Raw genomic sequence first — 21712 nt, forward strand, 5'->3', positions numbered from 1 at the left:
TGGTCTCTGTTAAACTTGGATTGGCAATTTGCTCCAGAGTAGGGGAGCCTTTGGGAGATGAACCTGTCTCTCCAGCAAGTCCTGTTAATATCACATCTCATCTTAATGTTGCTAGAGTGAGTGCAGCGAATGCCGTTTGACTTGCTAATGTGTAGCATTTCCATCAGGGAAGGATCTGAGGTTGCCTTATAAGCAAGGCAGAGCTCTCCCCTGAGCAGTCTGTATAACACAAAGTATAGAAACAGGGATTTTATTCTATCAACATAAGGCATGCGTTGAATGCCTTGGCTTTTCTTTGTAAAGAACCTCTAAGGTCTCCTCAGTTGCTGTAGGGGTCATTCTACTTTATTATCGGTCTGTTAAGGGAAGAGTACAGGGGGTTATAACTTCTTTTTTCCTGAAGGCAATGCCCGTACTAATACGATGGGCAACGTAGAAGATTCTCCTTACCACTGAGGAAATGTGGTGGTCATAGGAGAGGTTGCTGTCAACCAGTGTACCCAGATCCCTCACCACGGATTGGGTACTTAAGGTATTGTTGTTAATGTAGTATTTTGCATGGACTTCTCCTTTGCCAAAGGGAATGATGATGCACTTTTTTGCAGTTAACTTGAGCCCATGACTTTGGCACCAGTCAGTGGTTTGAGTAAGACTCTCCTGAAGGGTGTCAGTGACTCTAGGGGATTCTGTGACCATGCCCAGCTTGCTTTGTCAGCCACACATCCTTTGTTTTGACCTGTACTTCTGAAAAGTATATCCCAAACAGGGGCCCCAGCACTGAGCCCTGTGGAACTCCACTGGTTGCTGGTCTGTTGATGGGTGTAGAGTCCCCTATTTTAACTGTATGTGTTCCATCAGTGAGCCAGTTTGCAACCCACCTAACTATATACTGATTTACATTTAGTTGGGTAAATTTATTAATGATACCTGAATGGGGAGTAGTGTCAAAGGCCTTTGCCAACTCCATATAGGCTGTAGGCACAGTTTTGCCCTCATCTAGGCCCTTGGTGACTGTTTCGAAGAAGCCCATTAAATTCAATAGACACTGTCTCTCTTTGATGAAGCCAAACTGGGATGGGTCCAGTGTTTGAAGGATGCCTGTATCCTTGTTAAGATCCATGATGATTCTCTCCATGGCCTTGTATATGAGGCTAGTCAGACTTCTGCATCTGTAGATGTCCTTCTATTCATATGCTGCAGTATTCATTACATGAGGGAGTTCGCCTCTGTCTGACTCGTACATCAGGCAAGTATACCAATGTCTTAATACTACTGTAAGGTACGTATGACAACGCACATCATTCAGCATACATCGGCCATAAAGAGACATCTGGTATAAAGTGTATGCCAGCACATACCAACCTCAGAACTTTTCTGCTGCCTGTCCGATCACCTGCTCTGGACATTTGCTTGCCAGATTAGTCATGCACTTTAGTTCAGGTAAGTACCCCACTGGGTTTTTTTTTTTTTCATTATATTTTGCTGCCGTTTGTAATTTTGGTAATTTCATGTAAGCTAGGAAAGGCAAGTGTCAGTGTGGAAGGCAGATTCCACATAAGTACTCCCACGACTTGTGTTTCTTCTGCCTAGGCCCAGACCACAACCATACCACCTGCGCCATCTGTATGTCCTTTGTTCCCAAAACTCTTAGGAATTGTCTGGCTTCCCTTAAGCTTTACCTAGAGAATCCGTTCCTTAAGCATTTAGCACGTGAAATGAATGTTACATTCGGCCCTTCAGACGAGCTGCAATCTAAAAAGGCCAAGAGACCTCGGCCTGCTATCCATGCTGCTCCCTCTCTTCCGAGCATCCCTCCCTAGGCAGGCTGATGTAGGCTCCAAGGCCGTCCTGGAAACAGTAGATATTCTCTCAATGGGTACCATGGTGGATGCCCCGAAGGACTGTACCAGCACGTCCATGAGGGAATCGCAGGCATCCAGTATGGGTGAAAAGGGGGAACCACGACTCGTTATTACTGAAGGCCCATGTGGCATCATCCAAATCATCGTGTGGGAAGGATGTGCATATGGACATTGTGGAGTGCAGGCTAACATCTGGCCTATACACCTTCCATCATATAGAAGCGCCTAAGAAAAAGAAAATGAAAAAATATGTTGCCCCAGTTTCCCAGGATCAAGCTCTGGATTGGCAGGCCTTTTCCCAAGGCCTTTTCAGTGCTTTCATGGCACTGCGTCAGACTTCAGCTACTTCTGTTCCTCTGACTGCCTTCTCTCTCTGTCCCCTTTAAGAGGATGTCTGCAGACACTTCCTCAGATGTAGAGGACTCATCAGGTGATGAGTCCTTAGCTTATTCCACCCATATTGCTTCCCCTCTGGGGTATGCTTCACCAGAGGAGGAATCTTAACGGTACAGATTACCCTGGGGAAGACATTATTGGGGAAACTATTCTGAAAATGAGTTTTTTAAATGGGACTGTTGCCAGATATCAGACGCACAAAAGCGGTATTATGACCTCCTTCAAATGGATTCCCCATCCCCTTCTGCCATCCCTCCAGTTCTTCCAGCCCTTTTGGATGCGTTTACAGCTGCTTCTAAATGTCTGGACTCTCAGCCTCCAGCTCCCAAGTACCCAGATATGTTTTACAAGGTGCCTGAGGATTCCAAATTCCTCTTCAAAGCACCTTCTGCAGATCCAGCTACTATTTCAGTCTCAGCTGATAAGGCTTTTAAACTTTTGCCTTCCTCTTCCTTGCTGCCCTCTGATAAGGAGAACAAAGTCACGGAGAGGCTGGGGAAAAAAGTTTACACTTCTGCTACCTTGGCCTTCAGGGCCATTAATTATCAAACTCACATGGCCAGATATTCCCAGATTCTTCTGTCAGATGCAGGAAAGCTGCTGTCTGAGCTCCCTGACTCACCCTCCAAGGCCAAGGTGTTCTCTCTCCTCAACTTTTCTGCCGAGGTTACAAGGCACTCTGTCAAGTGCAGTTTATTATTTATTTATTTATTTATTTATTTGACATTTGTTAACTGGGTTAATCCAGCTGAGCCAGAAGCCCATTTTCTGTGGAGACCTGAGGCGAGAAAAGCTCCAATACATATATTTATAGCGAATACAATAAAAACATTATATCTAAAACAATACATAATTGTAGTTGTAATGAGACAAATGCATATAGAAGTGATCATATGAAACAAACAAGCATAGATTGGTTTATATAACACAGATTTTGAGTTTACAATTAACAGGTTGTCGGCATCACTGAGTGAATACAGCATCAAGTTACCTCTGAGAAAACATCTCTAGACTGTGTGCAGTGTAAAATTTATGATTCTCAGTAATCAGAGGACAGTGTAGGAGGAAGTAGCTTAAGTGAAAGTGCAGTTGGAAATTTAGCACCAGTGTAGTGCAATAGTATGAGCCTCAAGTTACATTGTATGTAAATACAATGTATATACAGGGAAGATAGGGTGTGAATATCAGTAAGTGGAGACAGTATATCTGAGAAGGAAGAGTAAGGGAAGAATAGAAGAGCTGTACAGGCAGGTAGGTAGACGGATGAGAGGCATAAAGATGGGAAGGGTGAAGGTTTTAGGTAGGTTCCTAACATGGACAGATCCATAAGAGTAGCTTTTTGAATTGGTTACTGTTAGAGATGCTTCTCATGTTAGAGGGAAGTTTATTCCAGGTTAAGGAGACATTGTGGTTATATAGAGATTTACCTAAGTTTTTGTTAGCCTTACGAATGGCAAGCAGTTGTTGGTCGGAGCTTCTGAGAGGTCTGGAGGAGGTATAGAATGAGACTAGTGTTGAGAGGGAGGGGCAGGCTGTGGGTTTGTAGAGGATGGAGTGAAAAGTTGTGCTAAAAGTAGTTGATTGGGGGTATTCAGGCCAGTGGAGTTGTTTTAATGAGATACAGTGGTGAGATCTGTTGGGTTGGTTAGTGGCAAATTTGGCAATTTGTATTAGGTTTGCTGTAGATGGGTGATTAAAGTGGTTTGAAGGCTTGTAAGAATGGGATCAGCATAGATAATGCCAGCTAGAAGGAATGCTCTTGCTAGGGATAGTTTAGTTTCGGGAGTAAGGACTTTTTCTTGCGATGTATTAGTCCTAATTTTTGATGCGTGGTCTTTATAGTCTGGTGGACATGGTAGTCTTAGGATCTGCTGTGATAGTAGTATTATCAAGAGAGGAGATGGAGAAGGTGGATTTATGAACAGAGAGTGTGTTAGGAAGGAAGAGTAAAAGTTTAGTTTTCTTAGGGTTTAGGATAAGATGGTTTTCATTAAGCCATTTTTTGATGGACTTGAAGGCCTCTTGTATGAGGGAAAGGAGCTGAGACAAGTTATCTGAGGATGTGATGAGTGTTAGTCATCCGCTTACTAGATAAGAGTAGAGTGGTTGCAGGCAGAATGAAGGATGTTGGTAAAGATATTGAATAGAAGGGGCCTAGGATGGAGCCCTGTGGAACCCCTGTATTTACAGGTAGGAAGGGGGAGCATGAAGTTAAGCCATTGGATAGATTGTAGTCTATTAGAGAGGTAGATGGGGAACCACTGCACTGTGGCAGGAGAGAGGTTAAGATCGGTTAGTTTTGAAAGAAGTTTAGAGTGGGACTCTATCAAAAGCTTTGGATAGATCGAGGAAGAGACATGAAACAAGTTGGTTATTGTCTCTGGCCTGTGCAGCAGTCTGCGTAAAAGAAAAGAGGGCAGTAGCAGTACTGTACTTGGTCCAGAAACCGTATTGTGTGGGGGTTGAGGTTTTCTTGTATACAGTAGTTAAGTAGTTGAGTGTGGACACACTTTCCTAGAATTTTTGAAAGAGGAGATAAGATGGCAATTGGGCAGATGTTAGAGGGGTCTGTGGAGTTACCTCCTTTGTACAGTGGTATGGTAAAGAAGGACTTCCAAATGTTAGGAACTGTGTTTTCTTGAATTGGTTTATTAATAAGTATAGAGATGGGAAAAGCAATGTAGTCAGCTGCAGATTTGAGGAAGAGGGGGTAGTTTGTCAGCCGATGGGGAACAAGTCTTAATTTTATGGAGAAGAGATTTGATATAGGAGGTGGGAACAGATTTAAGGGAGAAAGAGGTCTTATTACTTTTTCTAGAGTGAGGGTAGAGTAGGATAAACAGGTGTTTTGTTCAGAGTGAGATTTTGGATGGTAGTTATTCAGGAAGTTTACTGTCTCAAGAGGGGAGTTGTTTGTGAAGGAATTTGGGGTAAAGGGGATGCCGGGGTGTAGAATTTTATTTATGGTGGGCCACAATTTTTAGGGTTGGAGAGGTGATTGACTTGAGCTGAATTATAGAAGGTTTTCTTGTCTTGATGCACACGTTTTTTAGTGAGGTTTCTAAACCCTTTGTAGCTTTGTAGTAGGGTTAAGGATTTGGTTTTCTGCCAGGCTTTCCATATACTGTCTCTCTTGTGTACGAGGGAGCGTGCCTCTCTAGATAACCAAGGTTCATGGTTGGCTTTAATCCTAATCTTTCTTTGGTGGGCAACTGAGTCTAGGATATCGAAGAAGGTTTGGTTAAATGCATCTGTGGCTTCTCTAAGGGGAAGGTGGTGAAGGAAGGACCAATTAATGGATGCAAGAGTAGAGTTGAGTCAACACTTAAAGAAGATAGTTTACTTCAGTCTGTGTAAAAATGGGATTTGGGTATTGGGATACAGTATCTTTGGATGTGAATGGGAAGGTGTTTGCTAAGGGAGTTGGTAGGGTGTGGGGGTTATGGTAGAGATAAGAGTTGTTAGTGAGGATCCAGTCAAGGATGGTAGTGGTACCAGTAGCTTTGTTAATACGAGTAGGGGATGCGATAAGTTATCTGAACTCCTAGAGATTTATAGCTATGTTAGGGGGGTCAGACATAAGCTTTAACCAGTCTGTGTTGACATCTCCAAGAAGGATAGTTTCATAGGAGATGTTTTTAGTCAGCCAGGAGAATATGTTTTCCAGGACAGGAATATTATTGCCCAGTGGGATGTAAATTGAGGCAATGGTGAACTTTTTGTGGGAGTTTAGGTGACAGTTTAATATGATTAGTTTGTGGGGTGAAAGCTTGCTAGTGGTGTTTGTAAGGGGAAGCAATTAAGAAAGTCTGAGTATAGAATAGCAGCACCACCACCTTTTTTAGTTTGTCTAATCGAAAGTTGTTGTAACTTGGGGGAAGTATCTCATTATTGGCTATGTGAGGTTTTAACAAGGTTTCTGCTAATGTTAGAGTATGGGGAGAGTGTTGGGCTATCCAGGAGTGTAAATCAGTTATTTTATTGAGAAGGCTCTGTATATTAATAGAGAAAAGGTCAAGGGTTTTGAGTGGTGTGGTGTGTTTGGAGGGGAGAGTGGAGAGGAGGGGAGGAATCTAGGGTTGGTTGAGGGGAGTTGTGGGGCCTGTGTTGGGGTAAATACCACCTGCTAAGTGGAGTGTGCTTGTAAAGTATAAGGGATATTGCGATTGAAATGGGTATGGGCTAAGGTGGAGAAATTTGAGTTTGTGCTTGTGTGTATGAGAGAGAAATTTTATTTTTTAAAGGTGAAACAGGGAGATAGTAAACAGTGATGATGAAATATAAATAGAAGGGGTAGCAAGGTTATGAAGAGAATAGGAAAGCTTGAGGGAAGTATGAGAGTCCATAAGGATGATGTGATAGGAGGAGAGGTGAGAAAGCAAAAAGAGTAGTGAGATATTTAAGCAAAAGTGTTTCATGATGGAATGAAATGTATAGAAAGTGGAAATTAGGTCAATTAGAAATATGAGAATACGAATTGGGGAAGGGGAAAAGGTGGATTATTAGAATTGGAGGGGTGAGGTGTAGTTAATTAGTGTAGAGTATAAATCTGATGTCAGGGGTGGTCGGGAAAGGGGGTAGGGTAAGGGGGTGGAGTGAGCCGGAGCATAGCGGGGCTACACCCCTGGTCAGGGTAATTTGCACACAAAAAAAAGTCAGTAAGGGAGACTATCCAGTACAGCATTTTTCAGGGAGAAGAGAGGCAAGGAAGAGAAAAAAAGACACAGAAAGACCCCTAATTTAAAGAGCGTGATTGGGAAGGAGAGAAGCAGGTAGTAAGAGTAGAGGTGGAACAGAGTGCAGGGTAGAGTACAGATACAGCACAACAGAAACCAAAGGGAAGTTAAACAGCAGTAAAGGAGTTAAAGGGAGAGAAAAAAGAAATTAGGGTTGAGATAGAAAGCAGGTGTTGGAAAATTTAGACCTATGAGGAGGAAAACGGGGAAAAGTTTTTTGTATTAAAGACTGTAGTAGAAACGGGCAGAGACCGAAGTTAGAGAGGTGGGGTCAGTTAGTCAGTTGGTTCTGGTAGAAGCAAAAATCACTGCTTTTAGGTTTGTCTTTTAAAATGTATACAAAAGAGTAACAGAATTAAAGATAATGCTGGGAAAAAGTAGTGTTATCCAGAATAAGAAACGCTAATTCCACCTAAAACGTGGCTTTTCAGCGCTTCTGTGGATCCCTAGTGATATTTGCATTGCTTACTGTACTTATTTCCTTATTTCACTTGAAAGAAAGTTACTGTTTGTCGTTTTTGCATTTAGGTTACCTGTAACACATTGCATTTAAGTTACCTGGCACTTGCTCACTAAAGCAATTATACAAGTCAGCACTAAAAAATTAAAAGCACTACACCCTCACAAACTCCCCTTGAGTACCGTGTTCCCCATTGGCCCTTTTTTTCAATTATAAAGGAATTCCCAATACTATTCTAGCATGTCCAAAGGTTAGTTGTCAATCTCCTATCCAGTCCAGCTGGTGAATCTGGGAATCTTGAGGCAATTTCACACTCCTCAAAACCGAGGTGGAATCCTTCAAAGCCCCTGGGCCTGTGGAAAATACGGCCCAGACCGCAGAATCCTTTATAAATGCATTCTATGAACACCTTCAGGAATGCATGGATCATGCAATCCCAAATAAAACCAAGACCCAATCCTCCAAAGGCAGACGTCCTGTCTGGTGGACCCCAGCCATAAACAAACTATACAATAGAAGGAGAAAGCTACTACATGATAGAGCAAAATCCCAAAAAGGGAAGGCATCTCTGATCAGTATTAGCAAAAAACTAAGGGCACTCATAAAATCGTCTAAGGCCAGCTGCGAGAGAAAAATTGCACAGGACACTAAGAATAATCACAAGGCTTTCTTTAGTTATGTTAGAAACCTGGGTGGGAATTCCCAGATATGCTCAGAATTAGTCCAAAATGACAAAAAATACACCAAACCCACAGACATTGCCAACATCCTAGCTGACAGGTTCAGCGCAAACTCCCCCACCCCCACCAAAAGGGCAAATATCTATCCCAGCAGAGTGCTGCCCCCCTGACATCTCAGATGTTCAGGTAAGAGCCGCCCTCTCCAAAGCAAAAACACAGCATCAATGGGACCAGATGATGTCCTGGCTGCCCCTACATGAACTCCAAGAAGAGCTAAACCCAAACATAAAACTACTGTTCAATCTCAGCCTTACTACAGGATATGTACCCAAAGAGTGGCGTACAGCAACAGTGGTCCCTCTCCACAAAGGTGGTGCCTCAACGGACCCTGGAAACTATCGCCCCATAAGCCTGACTAGCTTGGTCTGCAAAGCTATGGAAAGGATCATCATGGACCTCATAAATAAAGATATTGGGGACCTACAGACACTGGATCCTACCCAGTTCGGCTTTAAGGGCAGATCCTGCCTCTTAAACCTGGTTGACTTCTTTGAAACAGTCACCAAGGCCATTGACGAAGGGAAAGTGGTCCACACAGCCTACCTGGACCTCGCAAAAGCCTTCGATACAATACCCCACTTGGGCATTATAGATAAGCTCACCAGCTTAAATATAAACCCCTATGTCACTAGATGGGTTGCAAACTGGCTCAAGGACAGAACCCACATGGTTAGAATTGCTGGAGCCATGTCAGACTCCAGACCAGTTACAAGTGGCGTCCCACAAGGCTCAGTCCTGGGACCTCTCTTGTTCAGTATGTATTTCTCGGAGGTACAGGCCAGCACAGAAGGACTGTGGCTGACAAAGTTCGCAGATGACTGCAAACTGGGTGCCATAATCGACTCTCCAGCCGACACAAGCATCCTCCAAAAGGGCCTCATAGAAACAGACAACTGGTGCCAGAGCCATGGCCTCAAGCTAAACGCCAAAAAGTGTATAGTCATCCCCTTTGGCAAAAACAAAGTGCCCACAAATTACCACATAGGTGGTAATCCATTAAGTACAGAAGAAGTAATTAGGGACCTGGGGACCCAAGTTGATAGCAGTTTCTCATTTGACAACCACGTGGCCAAAGTGGTTAGAAAAACATTTTATATAGCCCACCTAATCATGAAGGGATTCACATCTAGATCAGGGGAGGTCATCGTGCCTCTTTACTCATCCCTCATCAGGCCCATAAGCGAGTACAATGCCCCCTTTTGGGATGTACCTTACCAAACACCTGCAGCAACTGGAAAGACCCCAAAAGTACCTCACCAAGAGGATCAAAGGGCTCAAACAGATGCCATATGCTGCCCGGTTAAAGAAACTCCAGCTCTACTCAGTGGCATACCGCCTGCTCAGAGGCGACCTGTGCCTGACGTATAAAGCCATGTCCAATCCGGAATTAATGGACATGCTGCACCTCAGAAAATCCAAATCCCATCAAGCTACTCGCACTGAAATAAATAGGACATGCTGGAGGGACAGATTCATAACCCAGAGGCTCCCTTCACTCTGGAATAAAATCCCAGTCCAGGTTAGGCAGAGACCCTCATTGACACTCTTCAAGAGGAATCTTGATGAGTGGATGGGGGATCGTAGTTTTACCCCGGGTATCACTTCTGTGTCACTGTTAGACAGAGGCACAGTATACTAACCTCGAAAAAGGGCATAGCAAAATTAATTTAAAATGGGTGGCGAAAGCCAAACACACTCTGGCTAGGCTTATAAATGCCCTAGGGCAGATAGCCTAGTATGAACCTATGAACATATAAGCCGCAGACTGTTGTTATAACTGGCTTGAGTTGTGTCTGTAGATCAGGGTGCAGGATATACTATGCGGTCCGCGTAGGTTTCAGTAGTGATTTGGTGAGGTTTGGGACACAGGAGGAGCAATTACTGGTGAGAAATCCTGAAAAAAGGTGGAGATAAGGTTTACAGGAGGAAAGGAGAGGTGGTTCCTAGTACAAATGATCGAATTAAAGCAGTGAACAGGCTAGCAGAGATACAAAGTTAACAATCAGGCCAATACTAATAGAGTAATTACTATTATAACCACTAAATTAGTACGCAGTATTGAGTCAGGAAAATTAGCAAATAAAATACATAAACAATGTAGCATACATCAGTAGTCACAACTATAGCAACTAACTTTGTATGCAGTAATAAGTCACAGAAATAAGCAAGTAAAAATACAAACTGCACCGTACATCAGTGATAACATCAGAAAACCTATCTTCAAGGTCTTGAAATAAGCCACATTTCTTTAGGTACAGGCAGTAAAAAAGACAGCAAAAAAAATACATAAACTGTTTGGCTCAGAGGTTATCTAAATAGATGCCGATGCCTGTAATTAAGCAAACAAAACAAGTAGGCCAGTCATGAATGCAGATAACCGTGCTAGCTGGCGGCTAAGCCTCAAACTTTAACAGAAATAGAGACGCAGATGACTTGTACTTATATGCCGAGTAAGTTACTAGCAGACCTAAAGCTATTTTTCCTGTGATTCGGCAGCCTTAGAGTGCTAGGTAGACACAATTAATACAAACAAAAACAACTACAGTTCTGCGCAATCATAGGAAAACTGAGCACTAGGAGCTGTACAGAAAGAGTAAAACCTTTCAGTATGCTATATGGCTGGATTTGAAAACCTTGATAAAAAATAGAAGATGCTTAGTTCACAGCCATAACAAAAGCAAACCTTCACTGATGATTGCAGTAACTGCACGCCAAGTGATTCCCACTACCAGAACCAGAGAGGGAGAGTGGAGAAATGATGACATCAGGCACCCGAATGAGCACTTAAGGGCGCAAAACTTCATGGGAGGGAGGGTAATTCAGTTTAGGAAGATGAGTGAGGAGACAGGATTAATTGCAAACCCCCTTGGTTGCGGTAATTTGCACAGAAAATAATCAGTAAGGGAGACTGTCCAGTACAGAGTTTTTCAGGGAGAAGAGAGGCAAGGAAGAGAAAAAAGACACAGAGCCCTAATTTAAAGATTGATTGGGAAGTTGAGAAGCAGGTAGTATGAGTAGAGCTGGAACAGAGTGCAGGGTAGGGTACAGATACAGCACAACAGAAACCAAAGGGAAGCAAAACAGTGGTAAAGGAGTTAGAAGTAGAGGAGTTAGAATCAAGGTTGGGGTAGAAAGCAGGTCGTGAAATTTTAAAACTAGGTTGAGGAAAAAACAGAAAAAAGTTTCTTGCAGTAAAGTAGTGTAGTAGAAACAGGTAGAGACAGAAATTAGAGGGGTGGGGGGCAGGCAAGCTGGTACTTGTAGAAGGGAAAATCACTGTGCTCTTTCTTTTAGGTTTGTTGTTTAAAATATACACAAAAGAGTAACATAATTACTGATAATGCTGGGAAAAAGTAGTGTTATCCAGAGTAAGAAACATACATATATTATAAATGGCTTGGGTTGTGTCCGTGAATCAGGGTCTAGGATATACTATGTGGTCCGCGTAGGTTTCGGCAGTGGTTTGGTATGGTTTGGGATACAGGAGGAGTAATTACTGGCGAGAAATCATATAAGCTGTGTTATGATGCTGCAGATGCCTCAGCCAGGGCAGTGGCTTCTGGGTCAGTTCTGAGGAGATACTCCTCACTCTGATTCCAGCCCTTACCTGATGACTTCAAAGCCAAACTGACGCCCCTCTCGATAATAAAGCCTTATTTGGTAGCTCGGCTACAGACCTTTTTAAATCCCTGCAGGAGAAAGGCAAGCAGATCCAGGATCTTAAACATATCCTTGTTTCTCTTGTCCCCAGGTTCCAGAGGAACTATCCTGCAAGACCACCTTTGTTAGGAAACCGGTGTTGTCATCTTCCTCCAAAAGAGAGAGGTCCCAAGAAGCAAACCACTTCTAAAACATTTCCTTCCACATCCTCTCAGAAATGGTCCTTTCAGCCTCAGGCCAAGCCTGGTAATCTGTGGACTACCTGCCTCGAGGACCATCCACCCCACTATCTCTTTTCCTATACCTGCTTGGAAGCTTGGCTGACTATGCAGTGTTGTTCATTTTATGTTGATAAAATGAACTGTAGATTGAAAGACACAGGGTGTTACAACATATGTCAGCTATATGTACAGCCAATATACATAATGTCCTGTATCAGCATGTAAAGCAGTACCCTGGGCATGTATTTTCTTTTATGGTTTTGCAGGTTATTCATCCAAGCAGGAGGAGGGTGATTTGAGAAATATAACAGAATGCAGTGAAACTAGATGGATAATCAGTCTGGGTGCTGATAAAGCACCTGGCCTGAATGGTGTCATTCTATCAAGCCTTTCTTAAAAAAAGGAGAAGGGCTTTTTACTGAGTCTTTGATTGGCTGTTATGTATTTTAAAAGGTGTTCATAATTTTTGTATGTTGTCTGAAGAAGGGTGTTTTAACCCTGAAAGCGCTAACCTACTGCATTTTATTAAACTACTGATGTTCATCGTGTTTCACTGTTGCAGTCATTACACTTGGGTTATCCAGCTGGCAGGCTACCCGCAGTTGGCCAGAGTTCCAAAGTCTAGGTCCGGCATCGGTTGCTGTCGCTTCTTCCCTGACGTCAGTGCACCAGGGGTATAAAAGATGCAACCGACGCCATTTTCTTAAGTCTTTCTTGCCGCGCGGTGCCTGAAGCAAAAGCAGTTCGCAAGTGCTGGTCGGCCGACTCCTAAGATTTTCGAAATTGAGTTTCAGAACCGAAGTCTTCAATAAAGCTAAGTACCCTGTTGGGGAAACTTTTTCTTGCTCCAGACTGATGTCAGTAAAAGTTAATAATTGTATTTCTTGTGGGAAGCAAATACCTCATAAGGACTTTCACTCTTACTGTATTCCTTGCCTAGGCCCTGACCACAAAGTTGCTAGTTGTCGGTTTTGTGCTAGATTCAACAAACGCACTATTAAATGCCGGTTTGATTTTGCTTTACATTATTTTGGCCGAAGGTTTAACTACATAATGCAGTTGGAAAAGACGACCAGAATTTATAAAAAACGCAAAGACAAAGAAAAGGACAGGCATCCGAGGTCCAGAACAGACGATGAATCCTCTTCTAGGCCATTCGCCGGTTCTCAGTGAGGCGCTTTCGCAGCCCCTAACACCCACTACCTCAGAGCCACAGGCCATATCAGACAGCCACGTGGAGGCACCGAGGCATGTGGAAACTCAAGGTATTGGGCCTGCGGAAACTATTCCCTCAGATGGGTCCAGAGCCGATGAGCAGGCATCGGCTTCTGAGGGTGTTTTCAGACCTTCACAGCTTACTATTAAGTCCACTACAGCAGCCAAGGCAAAGTCAAAAACACCATTAAAGACAAGGAAACAAGTACAGCATTCTCCTGAACAGTCATCCATGCCAAAGAAACAGATTCTTAAAATGGCCGAAGACCTAATTACTTTAATCAGGGGATCCCATCCCCCTCCTGACAAAAGGCCTAGGCAAGATACTGACTATGATGCCTCTGAACAGGTTTCTATGTCCTCTGATTCCTCTTCTGATCAGGGATATTCTCTCCCTCCCTGTGAGGACTCTGATGCAGAAGAGTCTATACCTTCAGCCTCTCCACCTGAGGATTATTCTTTTGGGGAAACCCTGCACACCATGAGGGAGCACTTCCATTGGGAGAGCCAGGATTACTCAGAATCCAAGAAAAGGGTCAGAGACTTTCTTTTATTGCGTCAGCACAGGCCCCTGGCTATTCCCCCTGTGCTTGATATTGTTGATGATGTTTTTTCTGAATCCAGTCTGTCTCCTGATTCTTTACCCCCTGCACCAGTCAAGCCAGACAGGTACCACAGGGTCCCTAACTCTCATAAATTTCTTTACAACAACCCTGCTGCAGACCCAGAAACAATTTCTCAGGGTCCTAAAGGGGTTAAGGCTTCCACTGCTAAAAATCCTGTCCCCTCGGATAGGGATTCCAGAGCTCTGGATAGATGGGGGAAAAAAAGTTTACACTTCTGCTACTTTAGCTGTAAGGGCTTTAAATTGCCAGTTTCACATGCTTAAATATCAACAGTAGCTCATGTCCTTGTTAAAACAGAAAATGGTTACAAACTCAGATAGTCCTGACAGTAAGGAAATGCAGGATTTATTGCATGCAGCTGAACAAGTGGGAAAGCATACTTTACAATGTGGTTTTGATTCATTAGAGGCTTCTTGTAGAGCCGCAGTTACATGCTCTGTCATTCGAAGGCATGCTTGGTTGAAAGAATAAAGTTTATCTGAACATGTTAAAGTAAAATTATTGGATGCTCCTCTACAGCATAATACTTTGTTTGGTGTTAAGGCAGAAGAGGTGTTAAAGAAAATGGAGGATAAAGCAAAATCAGTGCAGACAGTAAAGGATTTCTTACAGGTTCAACCACCTAGGTTTAGCAGAAACTGGCCTTCAAAAAATTGGTCCTTTCCGGTGTCAGACAGGCCACAAAGAGGCAGATACAGATGCCCAAGAGGCAGATCTCGGCCCCAAGGCTCCTAAAGACCTAAACAATGGGGTGCTTCAGCCCTCAAAGGAGGAGAAGACAAATCACAACCTTATAGGAAACGGTCCCAATGACTTTCCTCTGTAAATGCCAAGCACTTACCTTTTGGCAGCACCCCTAGGGGGAAAGCTAGCATTTTTCTCAAAAAATTGGCACATGATCATCCAGGACAAATGGGTACTGAATATTGTTTCTCAGGGTTACATGTTCCACTTTCACACCCTTCCAAAATCAAAAGGTATGCCGGACCTGCCACAGAACCAATGGGCAGAGGCACAAAAACAAATTGCTGCTCTCATGGACATGGGAGTTATTCAGAGTACCACAGCAAGAACAGGGACAAGGATTTTACTCAAGACTTTTCCTAGTACCCAGAAAGGACAAAGCCTGGAGACCAATACTGGACTTGTCAATCCTAAATACTTACCTGGATGTTCCAAAATTCAAAGTGTTAACACTATAGCAACTTCTACCCATGCTGGGCAAGAAGGCTTGGCTAGTTACTTTGGACCTCAAGGAGACATACCTGCATGTTCCAATCAGACAGTCTTGCAGAAGATACCTCAGATTCATAGCTGGCTCAATGCATTACCAATTCTCTGCACTGCCCCTTTGGCTTATCTACTGCGCCCAGGGTCTTCACAAAATGCCTGGCACCAGTAATTGCATTTTACAGACAAAAAGGAATTCAGATATATCCCTACTTGGACGACTGCCTTATTCAAGCAGAGAGCAAGGACATTCTTCTAGAGCATCTGGCGTCTGTAAAAAGATTTCTAATTTGCCTAGGGTACACAGTAAACGAAAATAAATCAAAACTAGTGCCCTCTCAAGAGATAATATTCCTGGGTGCAAGCTTAAATACAACTGCCCAGATGGCTTATCTCACGACAGACAAACAAAGGCAACTGACTTATTGCTTTCAAATGATGGCAACAAAGACCCAGCTCCCTGCAAGAAAAATTCTGCAGGCCCTGGGCTTCATGGCGTCCTGCGTTCTACTAATTCCATATGCAAGACTGCATATGAGGAAACTACAATGTTTGGACTCAACATTGCCACAGCCTGGAAACCATCATAACTTTAATTCCCTGCCTACAACAGGAGTTTCGATGGTGGTCCCAGGCCTGTCACCACAACAAGGGACAGCCTTTCACCTTACCCACAGCCAGGCAGACAATAACAACGGATGCATCGGATTATGCCTGGGGAGCACATATGGCAGGAAAATGTATTCAGGGCACGTGGCCCAAGGAACAAATGCATCTTCACATCAATCAAAACGAGATGCTAGCTGTACAGAATGCACTGACTGCTTTCAAGGACCCTACTACATCCAGGACAGCTACTAATAAAGTCGGACAATACCACAGTTATGTGGTACATAAGCAAGGGGGCACGCATTCCTACCCCATATGCAGGCAAGCCATGACTTTGTGGAACACAACACTGACCTATCAAGTACATCTTCAGGCACAATTCCTGCCAGGAACAAAAAATACACTGGCAGACGAACTAAGCAGAAATCTCATGGAACCTCACGAATGGAAAGTAAATCCACAGGTGTTCAGCATGATAACAAGGAAATGGGGACAACCAATTGCCAACTACAGAAATTTTGCACATGAACTTATCACTCAAGCATGGAAAGTGTGGATGCCCTATCATTCAGCTGGAAAATCCTGACCGTTTATGCCTTCCCTCCACTGCCTCTTCTTACCAAGGTGCTCCTAAAAGTCTAGAGAGGCCAAAAATGATCCTGATTGCCCCAGACTGGCCACGCCAGCACTGGTACCCAATCCTAAAGAGCTTGTCTCAAGGCCCAGCCTGGCCTTTACCTCAAATTCCTCATCTTCTGACTCAACAAAACAATCAGATTCTGCACAGTCAACTCAGAACCTTAAATCTGACAGCATGGCAGATAATGTAGCCACTCAGACTGCGCCTCTCTCTAAAGCTGTTATGGATGTCATTTTAGAAGCCAGGAGGCCCAGCACTAGGAAATCTTATGCAGAAAAATGGAAGAGATTCTGTGCTTGGATCTAGGCACAAGGACTCGAACCACTTGTTCCAAATATACCTCAGATTTTATAATACCTAACTGAGATGCTGGACAAAGGCCTATCCTTCTCATCAATTAAGATCCATGCCTCTGCCATTTCAGCTCATTACAATACGGAACCTCCTATTTTTTCACATCCTCTACTAAGACAGTACCTCAGAGGGGCAAAAAACATAAGACCCCCCAAGGAGAGCACCAATACTAACTTGGGATCTCAATTTTGTCTTAGAAAAGCTCACACTGCCTCCTTTTGAACCAGCCAGCACAGCTGATATAAAATTCTTATGGAAAACTGATCTGCTCCTAGCAATAACTTCAGCAAGAAGAGTCTCAGAGTTACAGGCATTAATGGCTGTGGAACCTTTCATAATTTTTCACCAGGACAGGGTTTCTCTTGGGACAAACCCAGCAGTCATGCCAAAGGTGGTTTCCAATGTGGCTCTTGACCAAACCATTCATTTACCAACTTTCTACCCAAACCCCCAGAATAAAGGGGAGAGACTTCTGCACGCTTTGGACATACACAGACACCTACGATTCTACTTGGACAAAACAAAAGCTTTCAGAAAAACTGAGCAACTGTTTGTAGCCTATGCTGCAGGATCACAAGGAAAGCCTATCACAAAGCAGACCATTTCAAAATGGATAGGACACTGCATTCGCTTCTGTTATGCACAACACGGCAAATCAGTACCTAAGGGCATTAGGCCACATTCTACCAGAGCAGCAGCCACTTCAGCAGCCTTTCTCAGAGGAGTACCAACCAAAGACATTTTAGAAGCTGCAACCTGGAGTTCAGTGCTCACTTTCACCAAGCACTACCACTTACCTCTCTACTCTAAATCCAGAGCAGGCTTTGCCACTGCAGTTCTGCAGGGCCTGGTAGCCTCTCCTAATCCTATTTAGAACCAGCCGCCCAACCTCAGCTTTGGGATTCAACCCAAGTGTAATGACTGCAACAGTGAAACACGAACATAGTACAGTTGTGTACCTACCATAAATGTAGATGTTTGAGTGTATTCACTGTTGCAGTCCAGGTTACCCACCCACCATCCCCCTTTTTCATTGCTGGGACTTTTTTGTACTTCTTAACTCTATACAACCTATATGGTGTATTTGCTTGTAGATGAAGGAAATGTTTATATTAGTACATGCATGCTTTTTTGGCATAATTTGTTCTTTTCAGCCTTCCTATCTGGGGGCACCTGGGGCAAGAAAAACTGAAGAAAATGGCGTTGGTTGCATCTTTTATACCCCTGGCGCACTGACGCCAGGGAAGAAGCGACAGCAACCGACGCCGGACCTAGACTTTGGAACTCTGGCCGACTGCGGCTAGCCTGCCAGCAGGATAACCCAAGTGTAATGACTGCAACAGTGAATACACTCGAACATCTGCATTTATGGTAGGTACACAACTGTACTTTTTTTATTAGCCTGGTGGTCTGGATCGTCTGTTTTTGCTGTTGGAACTCTACAAATTTTAAAAGCCAGGGTGTATGGTCTACAACCCAGACAAAGGAGCACATCAACATAAAAGAGTTGAAGGCTCTGTTTTTTGCCCTTCAAATCTTCATACATGTTCTTCTCCCAGGAGTATTGTGGTGGTTCACAGACACCACCGTCCTCTGGTACATCAACAAACATGGAGGGATAAAGTCTCATCTCTTATGCAGACTAGCCCTTCAGGCCTGGGAGCTAGACCTACAAAGTAAAATGTCTCTTTAGGCCGTTTATCTTCCTTCATCCCAGAATGTGGTGGCAGACACTTTAAGCAGGTCCATGACACAGTCTCACTAATGGATGTTACACAGGGGTGCGTTTCTGGACCTGAGCCATCAGTGGGGTACACCTCAGGTAGATCTCTTTGGCTCACCTATGAACAGACATCTTCCCAAATTTTGTGCCAGGGTTCCTCATTCCCTGGCATGGAAGGTAGATGATCTATCCTTCTCTTGGAAGGGGATGTTTCTGTATGCATTTCCCCCCTTCCCACTTCTCCAAAAGGTCCTACTGAAAATTCAGCGGGATCGACCAAAAATCTTGCTGGTGACCCCCTTTTGGCTAAGACAGGATTGGTTCCCCCTTCTCTTGCATTTAGCCAAGGGCAGTCACCACAAGTTACCCCACAGGATGGACCTGTTTACACAGGACATGGGAACTCTAGTGCATCCACAGTTGTCCACTCTGAACTTGACCCTGTAGGTGATAGGGTTCTAGTTCTCTTCAGACACCTTTTTTCTCAGAGGACATGCTACAAGTTGTGCAGGAGGCCAAAACCCACTACTAGGAAATCCTACACTTCCAAATGGAGGAGGTTTTCCATCTGGTGTCTTAAAAAGGATTTGCAGCCACTGTTAGGACAAAACCACCGGGACATCCACTATCTGTGTGAATTGGTGAAGAGTGGGCTGTCCTATTCTTCTGTGAAAGCCCACCTATCATCTAGTTCAGCTTGTCTGCCTATGTCACCTCCTTTAGCTTCAAGGTTGGAAGTCAAACTTTTCCTTAAAGGTGTCCCTCACATTAGATCACCAAGGAAGCCAGTCCCTACTCCTTGGGACCTCAACTTTGTTTTGGAGAAACTTACCCTAGCATTATTTTAGCCAGCAAGTTCCTCTTCCCTACAACACTATACATGAAAAACTGTTCTTTTAGTGGCCATTACTTTTTAGTGGCCACTTTTTTTTCTTAACAGTTGCTGTATTTTGTATTAATATTGATTATTTTTCTTCCCAGCTTCTCCTTTTAATTCTACTTTCCCTGGATCCCCACCAAGCCAAGTTCGATCTATTGGCCTGCAGTGTTCTTTAACAGAACCAGGCAACCTTGGAATGAGTGTTATTTTCAAAATACACAAAGTATGTTTTATCCTCCAGACAAAATTAATTGCTAGCTCTTGTTTAATTTCGCACTCCATCACGGACGTTAGTTTGCCACTCCCCATACTGTACTTCCTAACAGCAGTCTCCTTTTGCAAGCTGTTTCAACTATTTGGAAGCCCTGCTGTTTTTCTAGTATTACTAAACCCTTTCTACTATAACTTGTGTCTTTCTAAATCCCACATACTCCTTGTTACAAGTTTTTATTTCATTTCAAAAGAAAGGTATGCAAAACAAGTAAGTCCAACGTACCTACTGATTTTCTTGTTGTTTCAGAACATTAGCTGCCCCCCATTCTGTACTTCTAACTGCAATCTGTCTTTATGTGCTATACTATTTGTATGCTCTGCTGTTTCTCTACTTCTACTAAACCTTTTCTCTTATAAATTCTTGTCTTCCTAATTTCCACATAACTCCTTGGTAAAATTGGCTTATTTTATTTCAATAAGACAGGTATGCAAAACAAGCAAGTCAGAGTACCTGCTGCCATTTCTTATTGTTTCTGTAGACTTGCATATCTGTGAAATCAGGGCCAGCCCTTTTCATCATACTATTGCTATCCACCACTTTTCTAGTCTATTCTGATCCTCCCCCCCTCCCCACAAGAACAATTGCAGCCTAATCAGGGCCAGCCCTTTTCATTATATCCTATAAACCTACTGATCGTCTTCCTTCATCTGTTGCCTGCTACGCACCCCTCCCTTCCCCCAATTCTCACCCGCCCCCAGTGGTCCTACCTTTATTACAAACAGTAACCCCTCCCACCCTTCAACCTATAACATCACCACACCTTTACTTACTCCTACAACTTCTCACTACTATCCCTCCTACTCAGCTAATATGTACAAGCACACCATACCTATACTCACTGCATGCACACATCACATCTTGCCAAACCTCCAGCATTCCTGCACTCAACCACTACCACTGTACCACCACACACATCACCACTCGTATCCCACCTCTACTCTACTCTCTCATCAGGTCAACAACCTTCCCAATACACCCTCTGTATAGACTACAGACCACAATACTTAAACTAAAAACAACCCCACAACCTAACATAACCCTACCACCATACCTGTTGCCCACAGAACACAATCAAAAAACTTCCCTTATAAGCAAGCATATACAGAAATTTATAAAACTAATTATCTCATCCATATCCAACCTAGCACTCGGTGGAGACATCCATCCTAATCCTGGGCCCTCTATCTCTAACCCCTCCCCTCATAATCAGACTACAAACCACATCTCCCAAATTGTAGCTAATAGAAAGCCAACCGACCTCCTTCTGATAAGCCTAAATATTAGAAGTATATGCAACAAAGTGCATGAATTCCATGGCACCATAGACTTCTACTCCCCTGATGTAGTGATCCTTACAGAAACATGGTTAAAACCACACATTACTAATGAGCAAATCCTCCCTACTGGTTACAATATACTAAGAGTAGACCAACTAAACAAAAAAGGAGGTGGTATAGCTATAATATTTAAGCAGCATCTAGACATCCAGATCATAAAGTTAGCAGCTCCCCAAATAGGTAAGCAAGAAATAATATATACTAATCTTAAAATAAACCAAAATAAAACCCTAAACATAATAGGTTGCTACTTCCCACCTGGCCACAACATCCCTCCACTTGAAAACCTCCTCAGCTGGACTACCCACCACCTACCCCAAGAAACTTTAATTCTAGGAGGCTTCAACACTGACTGGCAATCCTGCTCTAGCAACCACCCAACCCATCATGTAAAATCTTCATGGCTTCACCCAGCTAGTCCAGTCACCTACTAGGTTAAATAACTCCAACAAACACACTACCCTTGATTGGATACTAGTCAATAAGAGCCCCCAGTCATATATCACAGGCTGCTTATCTGACAGCCTCAGTGATCACCCCCCCCCAACCTTCTTACTAAGAAAGCGCCTTTATAAAGCAAAACCCATTATCTACCGTCAAATACGCAAAAAAAAAACTAACTTCAACCCTCTCTCATTCAGCTCATCCCTAAAAGACTGTAACTGGCAACCTCTAAAATACCTCAAATTAGATGACACAGTTGACTACTTTAATAAAACATTCCTAAGCATCCTTAATTACCACGCCCC

General features: G+C 43.4%; 1 protein-coding gene across 1 annotated transcript in view; it reads left to right on the forward strand.

Annotated features, from left to right (window-relative positions):
• The window catches only part of LOC122805293 (atypical kinase COQ8A, mitochondrial-like), a 740997-nt gene that overhangs the window by 304653 nt on the left and 414632 nt on the right, over nucleotides 1-21712 (forward strand). Inside the window, exon 6 of the mRNA XM_044075380.1 lies at nucleotides 7356-7371. Coding sequence (XP_043931315.1) covers nucleotides 7356-7371 — 16 coding nt within the window. The remainder of the gene's footprint in view (nucleotides 1-7355; nucleotides 7372-21712) is intronic.

The sequence above is a fragment of the Protopterus annectens genome, chromosome 6.part1, assembly GCF_019279795.1.
Source record: "Protopterus annectens isolate FY-2018-M chromosome 6.part1, PAN1.0, whole genome shotgun sequence".
Lineage (NCBI taxonomy): Eukaryota > Metazoa > Chordata > Ceratodontiformes > Protopteridae > Protopterus > Protopterus annectens.